Here is a 15,599-nt window from a genome sequence, read left to right on the forward strand (position 1 = left end):
CCAGGGTTGTCTCTCTTTCTGATTTCTTTGTTTCTATTTCCATTTTTAGGTTCTGGATGGTTTTGCTCTTTCACCTGTTTGTGTTTTCCTGTAGTTCTTTAAGGTATTTTTTGTGTTTCCTCTTGAAGGGCTCCTAGCTGTTTACCTGTGTTCTCCTGTATTTCTTTGAGGGTGCTATTTATGTCTTTCTTAAGGTCCTGTATCATCATCATGATAAGTGATTTTTATATCTGAATCTTGCATTTCTGGTGTAGTGGTGTGTCCAGGGCTTGCTATGGTGGGAGAATTGGGTTCTGATGGCAAGTGACCTTGGTTTGTGTTGTTTATTTTCTTACGCTTGCCCCCTGGCATCTGGTTAACTCTAGTGCTACCTGCCCTTGCTAAATCTGACTGGAGCCTGCCTTCCTGTGATCCTGGTTGTGTCAGAACTCCTCAGAATCAAGCTGACTCTGTGATCCTGTGATTCTGGGATCCTGGTATCCTGGGCTTGTTAAATCACCTGGGAGTGTGGCTTTCTCTGTGAGTTGTGGGACTGGCTGCAGAGCTTGTGCCCAAGGTCTTCTCAGAACACTAACCCAGACAGACCGGAAGGAACTGAAGTCACTGGGCTAGTAGAGTTCCTGTGTGCCTAGTCCCGCTGGACCCAGTTACTCCTAGTTTTCCCTTTTTAAATTTATTTTAAAAGCCTGTTGTGTGTGTGTGTGTGTGTGTGTGTATGTGTGTGTGTGTGTGTGTGTGTCTAGGGATGGGGGCTGAGCACACACGTACAGGCTAAAGGACAACTTCAGGGAGTTTCTTGTTGATTGGGGTATCATGCTTCTGCCTATCCTAGCTGGCTAGAGAGCTTCAGTTAGTTTTTCAATCTCCATATATCATCTAACTGAGGAGTACTGGGATCAAAGATACGTACTACTGCATCTGGCTCATCTGTCCTTCTTCCCTCTCCTACTCCCTTTCCCTCTCCCTCTGCTTGTCCCTCTCCCCCTCTTCCTCTCCCACTCTCTCTCTCTCCTCTGTAGCTTTGGCTGTCTTGGAACTTGCTCTGTACAACAGACTGGCCTGGAACTCAGAGATCTACCTGCCTCTGCCTCCTGAGTGCTGGGATCAAAGGTGTGTGCAACCATGCCTGGCTCTGCATCTGCTGAAGAAGGTTCAGGGATCAAATTCAGGTTGTGGAGTTTACAGAGAGAGAGCAATCACCTTTTTACCTCCTGAGGCAATGCTCCCATCCCCTTTTAAAAAGTTTTCATAGGAAAATGAGTATATGAATAAAATATCACAAAGGAATACATAAGATAGGTGTGGTGGCAAAAAACCAAAAAACCAAAACGCTGTAATTCCAGCACTAGGAAGTCAGAGGCAAGAAGATCATTTACAGTTACACAGAAAATGCGAGGACATTGTGTGAACTTGACACTAGAAAAAAGAAAGAAAATGACAGGATCGACTGTGCCTCAGGCGATCCTGTCTCAAAAACAAAACAAAAAATAAAGAAACAAACAAAAACCCCAAATCAAATAAATATTGAGCCGGGCAGTGGTGGCACACACCTTTAATCCCAGCACTTGGGAGGCAGAGGCAGGCGGATTTCTGAGTTCGAGGCCAGCCTGGTCTATAGAGTGAGTTTCAGGACAGCCAAGGCTACACAGAGTAAACCCTGTCTCCAAAAACCAAAAATGAATAAATAAATATTGAAAAAGCAGTTCAGAAGCAGCAAACCTGATTTTTTTCCCCAAGTTTAATGAATACTGTATTATTTCACCGAGTTCTCAGAACTCTAGGGCTGGAGGGGCGGCAGATCTGGGTGTGCTCTCTGCCGCTTTAGGTCTTTTGAACGCTGAAGTTCACTAAGCGTCCGGGCAGAAGCCGCACATTCCATTCTGCTTTTCACTAACCTCCTAAACGCTACCCTATCGCGGCACAGGCCAGGCCCTCCTACTTCTGTAGCCCCTCCCCTTCTAGCTGGCACGCCTACTCGAGGAGGAGCCGGATCAACCAATCAGAAGAATCCTTAGGCGGGCGCTACGCCCCAGCGAACCAATAGACAGGCAGCCGAAGCCGGGCTTGTCCGGGCAAGCAGCTTCCGCAGCCGCAAGGGTTCCACGTGAAGGCTGGCAAAGTGCGGCTGGGTCTACAGGTGAGCTGGGGGCGGCCTCAGAGTGTCCCGGGTCGCCGGTTCCTCTCGCCAGTCGCCTGTGGCTCTCGGGACCGGGTGGTATGCAGCTAGGCTGGGGTGCGGCCTCACGCGGCCCGGGACGGCGGGCCCCGGGGGACGGCGCGGACGTTGAGCGTCTACTGGACGCCTCAGCTGGTGAGCGCGGGCTGTCCTCATACTTATTATTTTTTTTTAAATTGGTCTGGTAAGCCATTTGGTAGCATCGGGGACCTTATTGCGCCAGCCTTTCTCAAACTGGGATGATTATCGCAATCGTGACTTGAAGGTGACATCTCGGGTCCTGTCCCCAAATTTTGCTTTCCACCTAGGACGGTTAATGGTTAAGGGGCAGTGACTTCCTGATGCCATCTGGTTATTTTGTGCTAGAACAGGGTCTAGACAGGCCCACTGACAGAGATCTGGACATGGCAGGGCATGGCAGGTGGGGCCCTTATGACAGTGACGTTTCTGGCTTTGTAGTTTATATTCCTTCTCATCTGGAATCCTCTTGAGTCAGGGACCCTCACCTGAAGACCAAGTCCCTACCACACCGACCAGAGTTAAGATGTGGAATATTTGTATGTGACCTTGCTGAAAGGGCTGTGTCCTCTGAATACTTCTCCGCAGCTAAACTGAGCTCCACCGAGGGCTGCAAGCTGTGGAAGTGCTTTCCCTTGATAATTGTTGGTTCTGACATGTCCACAGAGTCAGGAACAGGAAAGTCCTTTCTCCTGCCCCCACTTCACCCTCAAAGTCCATGATCAGCAGGGCTAGCACAGGTCTTCTAGGCCAGATTTTCTCCCTTTGCTGGGCTAAGGCAAATTGAGGTTCTGAATTTGTCAGTTCTGAGGTGTGGTTTGTGGAAATGAGGAAGTTGCTGACAACCCGTTTTTAAAAGAGGGGATGCTTTTTAGAGAGCGGTGAGCAAGCTGAGAGCAGTTGAGTCAGCATGGGTCGCTGAGCCTCCCCCTGGCTAAGTGGACCATTACTCCTCATGCACACGCTGGCATCAGCAAACACGGGACTATTCTTTCTTCCTCTTACTGCTACTTTTCCCTGTGTCTTAGTTAGGGTTTTACTTCTATGAGCAGACACCATGACCAAGGCAACTCTTATAAGGACAACATTTAATTGGGCTGGCTTACAGGTTCAGAGGTTCTGTCCATTATCATCATGGTGAGAGCATTCAGGTAGGCATGGTGCAGGAGGAGCTAAAGAGTTCTGTATCTCCATCCAAAGGCAGACAGGAGAAGACTGGCTTCCAGACAGTTAGGATGAGTCTTAAAGCCCACGCCCACAGTGACACTCCCTCCCAACAAGGCCACACTTTCTTTCTTTTCTTTTCTTTCTTTTTTTTTTTTTTTTTGATTTTTCGAGACAGGGTTTCTCTAGCCCTGGCTGTCCTGGAACTCACTTTGTAGACCAGGCTGACCTCGAACTCAAGAGATCCGCCTGCCTCTGCCTCCCAAGTGCTGGGATTAAAGGCGTGCGCCACCACTGCCGGGCTTCTTTCTTTTCTTTTTGAGACAGGGTTTCTCTGTGTAGCCCTGGCCTGTCCTGGAACTCACTCTGTAGACCAGGCTGGCCTTGAACTCAGAGATCCGCCTGCCTCTGCCTCCCAAGCCCTGGGATTAAAGGTGTGCGCCATCACTGCCTGGCAAGACCACACTTTCTAATAGTGCCACTCCCTGGGCCAAGCATATACAAGCCTTCACACCCTATGATACTATTGCTCAGGCTCCTAGTCTAACCTCATCCTCTGGTGAGGTAGATGCAATGCCCCCCTGCATTCTTCCAGTGACTTTGTATCCTTTATCACCTGTCTCCATGCTCTCTGCTACCTGTTTCTAGGCTGCACCAAGCACTTTGCCTTCTCCCCCTGGCTCTTAACTCTGTTTCTCTTCTGAACACTTTCCACCTTGGGCTGCCTGGCCCATCCATCTGAAATCCTGCCGCATCCCCTCTTACCAGGCTCTCCTTAACTCAGTGTTTCTTCCTGGAGGAAAGAGGCAGAGAGCTATTGAGCTTACTGTGTGTAAGATTGTGTGTGTGTGTATGTATGTAAGAGGCAGACAGACATGGGAGCACAACAGTTTATAAAGACTCAGGTTAAACCTTGTTCTGCAGGATTTTCGGTGCATGTGTTTTCAGCTGGACTGTTTTTCTGTAGCCATACTTCTCACACCACTGATGTGAGCTGGAGGATCAGAGCATGGCCTCTGGGTTCCTATCAGCCATTGTGCCAAGCTTCTCAGCTTCTGGGCCTCATTTCTGTACAGTAAGGGTGACAATACTCTGCGGTGTTGGTACATTCCATGTGACACTTGCTGGGAGGATTCACAGGAGGCAAGGATGGCGTGTGCAGTGTTTGAGTGCGGTTCTTTGTTGTTGTTGTTTCAAGATTTATTTATTTTATTTACATGAGTACATTGTAGCTGTCTTCTGACGCACCAGAAGAGGGCATCAGATCCTATTGTAGATGGTTTTGAGCCACCATGCGGTTGCTGGGAATTGAACTCAGGACCTCTGGAAGAGCCATCTCTCCAGCCCTTGCATGCAGTTCTTGGTAAAGGTGTGTGAGTTTCAGTCAGGTGCTTGAGGATGAGAGGCAGGGCGCCTTGGTGGCCTCCTCCCAGCCCTTCTTCCTATGTGCTCTTTCTTCAGCACACTGCCCCGTTGGCAGACAGCCTCCAGAGCTTCTCTTACCCCTACCTGTGAGCTGGCTGACATGGTGCCAGGGGAAGTCCCCAAGTCTACTCAGTGTCCATCTCTCACCAGCCTGAATACCAAAGATGTGGTTCGGAGAAGACACAAGAGGAGAAGCCGGCAGCACCAGAGATTCATGGCCCGCAAGGCCTTGCTTCAGGGGCAGGAGCTGTTGAGCATGGCACCAGGGCCAGGACTCTGTCCTCTGCCCTCCCCATCACAGATGCCAGCAGGCACAGAGGCTTCAGGCAGCAGGAGACAACGTCCCAAGGCCAGGTCTGGCAGCAATGGCCTGTGCAGCAAAAGGCCTGTCCCCAGAGAAGCCCCAAGGTCTGGGCCCATCAAGTGTGTGGCAATTGACTGTGAGATGGTGGGTACAGGCCCCCAAGGGCGGGTGAGTGAGCTAGCTCGCTGCTCTGTGGTGAGTTACAGTGGTGATGTTCTCTATGACAAGTACATCCGGCCTGAAATGCCCATTGTGGACTATCGCACCCGCTGGAGCGGCATTACCCGCAAGCACATGCACAAGGCTATCCCCTTTCAGGTGGCCCAGAAGGAGGTAAGAGCCCTGAGTCTTATTTGGCCAGAATGACAGTTTGGGGAGAGACGCCCTGGTTTGAGGCACCACTTAGTGACTGGGGAGCGAGGGGCCTGGAGAAGTCACTTTACTTCTCCAGACATGATGGAGTTCCTTTTCCAGAGGATTGGATTAACATAAATCCAGGTGCTGCCACTCTGAAGGGTTGCCAGGCTGGTAGGCAAGGGACTGCTTGTAGAAAGGTTATATGACAGGTAAGGGCATAACTTACAGAATGTTCGGCATCTATAAACTTTGCCTACAGTCTTGTCCCATCTCCTTATGGTTCTCCAGTGCTTGGAAAATGACTAGTAGTTGGTATTCCCCTATATATTAGGAATCTGCAAAGGCATTTGACTCTAGGAAACAGCAAAGCCTTATAAATGGACTAGAAGGTCTTCTGTTACCCTAGATCTCTAGGGCCCTGCCATGGCTATCTGAAAATCATGGTTAAGCAAGCTTGCCCTATAAATAGGCCTCAAGGTTAATTAATCACCTGTTGAGAAATATCAACAGAACCATGCCTAGTGCTGGTAAGGGAAGCTCTTATTAGTATAAAGGCTTGCAGTCTCCGTTTTCAGGGCTCTGCCCCTGCTCATCTGTGCACTGACTCCTGGCCCTCCACACCTGATCTGTGCCACAGGGTTTTTTATAAGGAAATGGTGTTTAAGCACAACACTCAAAAGACTTGAAAACTGGCACTCTAGTTTTGCTGTGGTTAGGAAATGCCGTGGGTACAGCAAGCAGAGCCATGATTAGGAAAGGCCTGAGATGGCTTGTGGAAGGAAGGGCAGGAGGACACCGCTGTGGCTGTGTGCAGTTGGGCACTGAGTCTGACACTGAGTCTAATAAGACTGATGTGGCTCAGCGCCCAAGCAAACAACACAATTGCTGGCAGATGGTGGACATATGCGGTGCTGTGTGCTCCTGGTTCTGTTCAGCTGGCAGCAGTTTTCTGCATTCATGTAACATTTATTCAGGTGTAGAATTAGGCAGAAACAAAGGTGAAATTCACATTCTGAAGTTTTGCCCTATCACAGTTGTATTGGAACAAATTCACTTTCTCAAAACAAGCAGTAGAACAGAACTATTTTTTAATGTCTCTGGGTTATTGGGATTAGGAAGGTTTGGGAAATTTTGATAAACCTCATCTTGTGATCTTTGTTATAGTGTGCTGGCTAGACATAAGCCAACGTCATTTAGGAAGCAGGAACTAAAGTTGAGAAAATGTCCCCGCCAGACTGGCATGTTAGCAAGCCTTGGATGAATTTTCTTGATGTGGGAGGGCCCAGATCACTATGGGCAGTGCTACCCCTGGGCTTGTGGTTCTGGGTGCTACAAGAAAGCATGCTGAGCAAGCCACTAAGCAGTACTCTTCCACAACCTCCGCATCAGCTCCTACCTCCAGCTTCCTGCCCTGTTTGAGTTTCTTCCCTGAATTCCCTGTGATGGAGCTGAAAAGTGAAATAAGCCCCTTCCCCACTTAGGGCCATGGTGGGTTACCATAGCGGTGGGAACCCTAAGACACATACCATATGCCCAAAGCTTTGCTTTGGAAAGATTTGATCATGAGTAGAAGCAGTAGGAAGGTGAGCCTGTGGTGAGCCCTTCCATCCATGTTTGTGGAGCCTGGGCCAGGCTCCTTTTCTCTGTGCTCACTTAGGCTAGTGTGGAGTATGATCTCTTCCCCTCTTGATGGCAGGTGGAGTATGAGACCAGGGTGATCCTATCAAAAGCCTATATGCATCTTAATTCAGGCTACAAAAACTGGGTTCCACACTGGGGCAGGTAGGCTGCAGAAAGTCAGGCATTAGCAGTCCCTTAGCCCTGTTTCTCTGAGTGTGAGGAAGGTGCTAGACTTGGAGGAGCAGGATGTGTCCAGAGCTGCAGAGCAGGTTCAGAGGGAAGGAAGGAGGAGCAAGGAACCGTTTCCTTTAGTACCAACCAGGGCTTCTCAACTTTTTCTTGTTTTGTTTTGTTTTTTCGAGACAGGGTTTCTCTGTGTAGACTAGGCTGGCTGGCCTCGAACTCAGAAATTCACCTGCCTCTGCCTCCCAAGCGCTGGGATCAAAGGCGTGCGCCACCACTGCCTGGCCTCTACTTAACTCTTAACTGCGCCAGGCACAGTTCTGTTGGTTTCATTCAGCATGTTTTTATTGATCAGAAAGTAAGTTGGTTGGGAGGCTGAGGTAAGAGAATTGATTTAAATTCTAACCTTGATCACAGAGGGAGCCTTGTCTCAAAAGAACCATCCCAACAAACAAAAGCAAATCTGTAAGTGCTGTGCCCTGGCTGAGCACCGCTGGTCAAGTTGAATGGAGCGGATGGTGCAGGAAGGGAGGATAGAGCGTCCCAAGAGCTAAATGTGTAAAGTATGTAAAAGCCAAATCCATACTTAGGAAGTATGGATGGCTTGAAAAAAGGGCCAGGGCTCCTAGGTGGATGAGGATCATGGGAGTCTTCCAGGGAAGGCTGATGAACTGAGACCTGGGTGGCAGTGTGACTGAGAAGGTCTTACAGCTAAGAAGTGTCTGTGCCAGTGCAAAGCTGATTGGACCTCTCAACTCGATGACCTGGTTGGCATGCATGCTTATGTACACACACACAACCCATACCATACATACTATACCACACATACATAGCGTACATACATCTTTGACCCTCACAGTTGTTCCTTGGAATGATGCAGATAATATTCCTTTTGCAGCTTCTAAGAAGAGTTTGTATTCAAACTCAGGGCATCATGGTTGCCTAGGCTCATGGACTCTCTCCTCCCTTTCCCACTGCTGCCTCCCACTTGTGGCGGGGGGTGGGGGAGAGGGTTCCGTGCACCAGTGGTAGGAGAGCTTAGGTGTGTTCCTGCCTGACAGTGGGGACTTGCCACCTCCCCTCTCCACCCACAGATCCTTAAGCTGTTGAAGGGCAAGGTGGTGGTGGGGCACGCACTGCACAATGACTTCCAGGCCCTGAAGTACGTCCACCCTCGGAGCCAGACCCGGGATACCACTTATGTCCCAAACCTGCTCAGCCAGCCCAGCTCCCTCACCAGAACTCGGGTCTCTCTTAAGGACTTGGCCTTGAACCTGCTGCACAAGAAGATCCAGGTATGTGGTAAGGTACCTCTTGGGAGGGAGGGAGCTCATCTGACTTCCATAATTGCTGAGGTGTGGATAGCACTGTGACCTGGTGCTTGCAGACAGGCTGTATGGGCGTAGCCACCTCATTTCATTCCTCAGGAATTCCCCAGGGAGTTCCCCTAGCTATATCTCTTTAGTTCTTTGCTGGCCTACCTCCTGCCGAGATCCTGCATCCCCATAGGATGTGTTCTGTCTCACTAGCTCTAGAGGCTCAGATCAAGGGTCCTGTCACTCTTGCTCTGCTCTGTTTTGGTATCCGTCTTCTAACCTCTGGAGCAGGGATTTTGTTTATTTTTGTTTGTTTGTGTTTTGTTTTGTTTTTCAAGACAGGATTTCTCTGTGTAGCCCTGGCTGTCCTGGAACCCACTTTGTAGACCAGACTAGACTCCACCTCAGAGGTCTGCCTGCCTCTGCCTCCTGAGTTTTGAGGTTGAAGGCATGTGCCACCACAGCCCAACTTCAGGAATTTTATTTTAAATATGTGTAGGTGGTGGCCTGCACATACATCTGCATCACATGCTTGACATGTTCTTAGAGTCCAAAAGAAGACAGTAGGTCCTCTGGGACCGGGTTAGAGACAATTTGTGAACTACCATGTGGGTCCTGGGAAAGAGCAGCCAGTGCCCTTAACCACGGTACGTTCTCTCCAGCCCAACATAAAGGAAGGGTTATTTTGGTTTGTGGATTTATAGGGTCCATGTGCTTAGGCAGAAAACATCTTGGTGGTAGACACGTCTGGAACTATATACCCCATAGTGAAAATGAAGCAGACAAAAGAACAGAGACAGAATATTCCCAAGGCAATGTGTTTCCTTAGGCCAAGTCCCACCTCGGTTGAATACCTTTCAAGCTAGCACTGTCTGCTGGGGCACAAGCCCACAACACACAGGCCTTTGGGGTATACTTTGTATCAAAATCATAACAGCCTCCATTCAGAGAAAACTGTTCTTGACCCTCCAAGGCTGGCTTTGTGGCTTTGCTTCGGGGGAGATAGTCAGGCCCATTTCACCACCTAGTGATATTGTTGCTGTCCACAGGTTGGCCACCAGGGACACTCATCTGTGGAAGACGCCATGACAGCCATGGAGCTGTACCAGCTGGTGGAGGTGCAGTGGGAGCAGCACGTGGCCAGCTCCGCCCAGGCCCATCCCGAGGACAGGGGGCCTGACAGCAGCACTGATGTGGAGCAGTACATGGATGACCAGTACTGGCCCGAGGACCTGACCCAGAGCACCAGGGGGGAGACGAGGGGGGCCCAGGGTAGACAGGAGGAAGGGCAGGGAGCTAGGAATGCTCCTCCCTAGTCACACAGGGCAAGAGGTAATCGCCTAGTTACCAGGATCAGAGTTCTAAGGCAGTGTTTGTCAAAGCCTGAATGTCAGGACTCCTTTGTGGGTTACATAACCCTTTTACAGGGGTTGCCTAAGAAGACAAAGATATTTAAATTATAATTCATAACTAGCAAAATTATAGTTATGAAGTAGCAACAGAAGTAATTTTATTTTGGGGGGCGGTCTCCACAGCATGAGGGACTGTACTAAATGGTCGAAGCATTAGAAAGGTTGAGAACCACTGGTCTGGGATAACTTATGGGCACTGGTAGGCAAGGGCTCAGGTCACACCATCCTCTGACATAGTCTCATCTTTCCTGCCACTTAGCATGGAGACAGTAGACAAGCCCGTGGCTTCCCCATTGTAAAGTGGGAAGAGTGGTAGAGCCTACCTCATGGGGTGTCTAAGCACTTTGAGTGTATCCTAGTGATGAGCAGGATGGGCTCTATTCAGGCCTGATTTCTGAGCAGCTATGGCTCAGGCAGGACTCTTTCCCCTGGCTTTTCCATCAGATGGAGTGTGGCCAGGGCAAGGGTATTGCAGGGGAGTTCAGAGGTCTCTGCAGGTCTTGCTGCCAGCTTCTGTCTCCACATCAGCCTCCTGACCCTGCATTGGGAAAGTGACAACAGTAATCCAGACAGGGTCAGATATAAAGGGACACTACTGAGACTACATTTCCCACTGTCCATGATTGCAGAAAATGTTAGTCACACGGATTGTTTGATTGCTGGCTCTTCCCTGCCAGGGGAAGAGGGAGCTGGCCAAATCATCACCACCACTTCTGGCCTGGCACCAGGGGTGAGCTCTTGTTTCCTTAAAAAGCAGCGGCTTGTGCCAGCCTTGATGCTGGGCAGTAGCATTTGTGGGTTGAAGGGTGGGGGAACTGTTAGCTGGGAGAAGTCAGCTTGTTTGTGGTACCAGACCATTCGCACAGGAATAAAGTGCAACTGGAAAAGTGGGTGAACTGGTCTTTTCTGGATGCTCAAGCTGGGCTGGAGGGTGTGCGAGGGCTGGGAAGGCCTAGGGCTCGGAGCTTTGCTGGATGCTGGTCTTGAGATGCCTTCCAAGACGTACGTGTTAGCTCTACAGCAGTTTCTGATTTCAGTTGGAGTTGGCTATTACACAGCAGTGTTTGATTTGGTCTCTCCCCAAAGCTAGGCTTTCACATCAGAAATTGTTTGGGGGATTTTTTTTTTTGCTGTTGAAACGGAATCTCATGATAGAGTCCAGCTGCTTGTAAGTCCTTATGGATCTCAAGTGATCCTTCTGCCTTAGCCCACTCAGTGCTGGCATCGACACTGAGCACACATTGCCATTCCTATAAGACTCTGCCCTTTACAAGTAAGAGTCCTTGCACAATACTCCCTCAGGTCACTTAACTCTCACTATTGTGACTAAGATAGCCATATAGATGGTATACAGATACCTGTTTTTAGAGAGAGGCCCAGGAGGGGAATTGATGGGCCAGGGAGGTGTGTCATCTGGAGAAGGACACTAACAGGATCTGAGGGTAAAGCAGGGTAGCTAGCTGGTGTTTCTTGACTAAAAGACTGCATCTACAATATGTGCATAGCAGCTTAGTCACAGGTAATGTGGAAAGCAGACTTAATGGTTCCAAGAGGTTATGATTTTCTTCACAGATTGTTTTTATCCCATTAGCCCTGTTCTTCAACATCCAGAATGAAAGAGGTAATCAACTTTATGGCAGTATTTTTCTTTGACATAAAAGGAATAAAGCCCAGCAAGCATCTAAGTTCCTCTTCTCTAAGGTTCAGCAACCCCACCAGGCGCCCCTTTACATTTCCTCCTGCACGCTCTCAGCCTTTGTGGTCAGAGGTGTCAGACCTGAGTCCTGAGAAACAAACCCATAAGAGCAATTTTAATTCCTCAAGGAGCATGATGCTGTGTTTGTACCAGGTAGCATAATAAGCATTGAGCTCATTGCATCCTATTTGCCCAGACTTTACAATATGGGCCTGTTCTCATGTGCTTACCAAAGGGAGAGTCCTGATATCTTAACTCTTATTTCATTGTGCCGCACCATCTTAATTCCTTCAATGTATGCTCCTCCTGTATGTTTGTGGCAGAGGTGATGGAGCCAGTCTAACTTCTTAACAGAAAGTGTTCCTTGTGGAGCATTCCAGAAATTGCTATTCACCCTGTAAGTCATGTATGCAGAGAATCAGTTACGGGAACTATTCTGTACTTATTAACTGAACTCTTGCCCATAACTGCCAAGGCCTCAGACTCTGGGTCTGGGCCCATTGTTTTTCTGGATTGTGTGTTCTCATTCTCAGGCTGTAAGTGCCTGAGAGTTCCTGGAACCATCTTTCTTGGTGCAAACAAGGGCACAAAGGAGATTGTAGGAGTAGGCAGAGTTATCATGCTATATGGTTCCACTGTGGTACAATTTTTCCAAAGAATGCTTTTGTTTAGAGACTGCTGTTGTATACTTTCACATCCTCTACCAAAGCTCACACAGAATTCCCCAAAGGAAGAAACATAAGGAAACTCCATAACATGTGAGAATCATCAAGGACCAAAGTAGAAGGATGCTGGAAAACTGTGACCTGCAGTGTCCATGGATGCCAGAACTTTGTCAAGCAGCAGTGGTCACCATGCCGTCCACACCAAGCAACTGTCACCTTCCTACAGTAACTGAGTTTACTTTCTCATCAACAGTTCACAAGGATTTCAATTGTTTTAGAGGAAGGGTCACACCGTTTGACCTAGGTTGACTTGGAATTTGTGATGATTCTTCTGCCTTGGCCTCAGTTTAAGACAGTTGAGCTTGTAGGGCAGGTTGCCTCTAGGGAGAAGTGCCTCTGATGCGGTTAATTGTTTAAGTCTGTTTTGTATTCTGTAACAAAACACCTGAGGCTGGTGCTTGATTATGACTGATAAATCACAGCCGTGGTGATTGGAAAGCATGGTGCTGGTCTGCAGGTCTCTGCTGAGGGCCCCTACTATAGTGAATGATGTGCTAACAGAAGGAGCACATGTGGAAAGGACCACATGGCAAGGCAGGAAGTGGGAGAGGCTTGGACGGTGAAACCACTCTAAGCCACTAGCACAATGCTAAATACAGTTAATATTCACAAAAGCCTAGAACTTCCGAAAGACAGTATCGACCCATTCAGGAGGGTGGTGTGTATCATTCACCCCTACATCCCTCCCACTAGGCCCCACTTCATGATTCAACCACACTGGGAACTGAGCCCCTATACCAGGGGCCTTTGGTTTCCAAAGTCACACCAGAGCCATAGCATGAATTGTCCATTCAGTGCATGACTGGGCTCAGTGGGGATTAGAAAAAGCCATCCAGTAGCCACCTCCTGTTAGCTACAGACATGACAGGTAAGCAGCTGATGGGATGTGTCCTTGGAAGGGTAACAAGTTTGCCATGAGTGACTCTCCTGCTGTCACTTGATCAAGGCCTGTGGACTTGGCTTGCTGTTTGATGCTGTCAGGGGAAGCTGGGAACGAGCCCACCAGCTGGGGTCAGGGCTTCCCCGTTCAGGGCTGTTAATTACCAGTAACTGGGTCCAGCAGTACATACTGTACACTTGGACAAAAGTTCAGCATTATTCAGGCTGGGTTCTGGGAGCCAAGGCCCAGCTCTGGGGAACCACAAGAGAGCAAATGGAAGGCGCACTATGACTTGCATAGAAAAGGATAGGGCTGGAGACTATCAGTTAATGAAGACAGGAGGTGCACTTACACATAGAGGCCTGGAGGGGGAGCTGCCAGGCAGATGATGCAGGTGTAATCCTGGCCTTCAAACAAAATCGCCTCTATCTGTGCCTGTTTACAGTTATGTTTGTTGACCTGATAGCCCCTGGGGGGGGGGTTGGGAGGGTCTCTGGGCCCTCATCTGAGATTTCAACTGCTCCCTCAACCATTTGTACGCAATTCTGCCCTACCTGCATGGGGTCTGGGGTCTCAGGCAATGGTAAAGTATATAAGCAGGGGAAGCTTGGTGCTCCCGCTAAGCAGCTGCAGGGACCCACACTAGATGAAGACTTACCCGTGTGTTTGTTTGATGTCCTTCCTGGCTTCTGTAAGTAGCCTCACACATGCCCCATAAGTAAGCCCAAGAAATTCATTGGTCCTCAAGTCGTAATCTGGTGGAACTGTCACTTTGTAGAAAGGTAAACGTTTTGTTTGTTTGCTTTAAATGTCTCCCAGAAAAGCAATTTTTGAAACAGGGCAGCAAATGCCAAACCTTGAGACAAGAGCATGTGGGAAGGTACCAAACTGGTTCCTCTAGTCTGGTGGTTCTCAGCCTGTGAGTCATGACCCCTTTGGGGGTCAAATGACCCTTTCACAGGGGTCACATATCAGATGTCCTGCCTATTAGATATTTACATCACAGTTCATAGCAGTAGCAAAATTAAGAGTTACGAAGTAGCAACAAAAATAATTTTATGGTTGGGGGCAGGTCACCACAACATGAGGAGCTGTATTAAATGGATGTAGCATTAGGACAGTTGAGAACTACGAGAGTCTAGTCACTGGTCCTGGCACTGGGGAGAGTTAACATCATCAGAAGGAGGCATCTGAGGCCTGTGGGCCTGGGAAGGGTCACCAAATAAAGCCCAGAGCAAGGCTAGAGCTTGAGTTTAAACCAGAAGAAGCCATAGTTCAAAGAGGGTGTGAAAGAGATGAGAAGGAAGGGGCAGTGGGACAGACGACAGCTGCCTCGGAGTTGCCTTGGTTTTTTTGTTGTTGTTTTGTTTTGTTTTTGTTTTGTTTGTTTTTTGAGACTGGGTTTCTCTGTATAGCCCTGGCTGTCCTGGAACTCACTCTGTAGACCAGGCTGGCCTTGAACTGAGAAATCTGCCTGCCTCTGCCTCCCAAGGGCTGGGATTAAAGGCGTGCGCCACCACTGTCTGACGCCTTTTTTGTTTGTTTTTTAAAGACATGGTCTCAAAGTAGTCCAGATTAGTCTTGAACTTGCTGTGTGACTAAGGATGACTTAAAACTCTTGATTTTCCTATCCCCCATCAGCTGGAGCCAGGATCACATGCTAAACCACTATATCTGGTTAATGCAGGACTGGACATCGAGCGTAGGGCTTCTTGCATGCTCAGCAAACACTCTACCAAGCTGAACTACATCCTCAACCCAAACATTTGATTTTTTGAAGTCTGTTAAAGTCAGACATCTGGGAAGTTCTTATCCGAGTCTTTGTGATGTCTCATCTGCTTGAGAACTGCTATTCTCTATAGATAAACTATCTAGGTTGGACAGTGGACCGTGCCACCAGACAGAAAATCTGTTAAGGTCGAGGAGATTCTGGAACCCCAGCGATTCTCGTACTTGAGACCAGTAGGCATTCAGATCTACTCCTGACTGACCATGACACTCCATTGAGAGGACTGTGACAATCAGTCACGTAGGGACAACAGCTGAGGTCCTTCCACAAGCAGATGAGGCATTCCCTAACTTCCTCCATGAATAAACAGTTTGGACAAACAATGACGGTTTCCTTCATCAACGATTGCCCCCCGGGGGGGGGGGGCAAGCCTTTGTCCTACAGAGCAGTGCTTAAGTGTCTGGCAGCAGGTCTGGAGCTAGGCCAGATTCCCCACCCAGGCTCATTTTAGCCCCACCCCACCCCCATCCCTTCTACTCTTGGGGTTCCATGCCCAGGAATTTGAGAATCACAAGTTTCTGACCCAGAGAAAAT

At 48.8% G+C, this 15,599-nt stretch overlaps 1 protein-coding gene across 6 annotated transcripts; it reads left to right on the forward strand.

Moving 5' to 3' along the window:
* Positions 1–2,052: 2,052 nt before the first annotated feature.
* Positions 2,053–10,865, forward strand: Aen (apoptosis enhancing nuclease). 6 transcript variants are annotated; one of them, XM_031387046.1, is made up of 4 exons: positions 2,053–2,137; positions 4,820–5,420; positions 8,342–8,542; positions 9,613–10,865. In XM_031387046.1, the coding sequence occupies exons 2-4, from the start codon at positions 4,884–4,886 to the stop codon at positions 9,877–9,879; spliced, it is 1,005 nt and encodes a 334-aa protein (XP_031242906.1). In that variant the 5' UTR covers positions 2,053–2,137; positions 4,820–4,883; the 3' UTR covers positions 9,880–10,865. The 6 variants fall into 6 exon arrangements, with proteins under 6 accessions (XP_031242906.1, XP_031242910.1, XP_031242907.1 ...); XM_031387050.1 differs by having other exon boundaries at positions 2,054–2,137; positions 4,934–5,420; XM_031387047.1 differs by lacking the exon at positions 2,053–2,137 and adding an exon at positions 2,147–2,311.
* The last annotated feature ends 4,734 nt before the right edge of the window (positions 10,866–15,599 follow it).

The sequence above is a fragment of the Mastomys coucha genome, unplaced genomic scaffold, assembly GCF_008632895.1.
Source record: "Mastomys coucha isolate ucsf_1 unplaced genomic scaffold, UCSF_Mcou_1 pScaffold21, whole genome shotgun sequence".
Classification (NCBI taxonomy): Eukaryota; Metazoa; Chordata; class Mammalia; order Rodentia; family Muridae; genus Mastomys; species Mastomys coucha.

Excerpts from the sequence above, each read along its gene's own strand:
- Aen (XM_031387046.1), top strand. The coding sequence starts at position 4,884 with ATGGTGCCAGGGGAAGTCCCCAAGTCTACTCAGTGTCCATCTCTCACC. Across the intron at positions 5,421-8,341 it reads TTCAGGTGGCCCAGAAGGAG|ATCCTTAAGCTGTTGAAGGG; the intron begins GTAAGAGCCCTG and ends CTCCACCCACAG. Across the intron at positions 8,543-9,612 it reads TGCTGCACAAGAAGATCCAG|GTTGGCCACCAGGGACACTC; the intron begins GTATGTGGTAAG and ends TGCTGTCCACAG.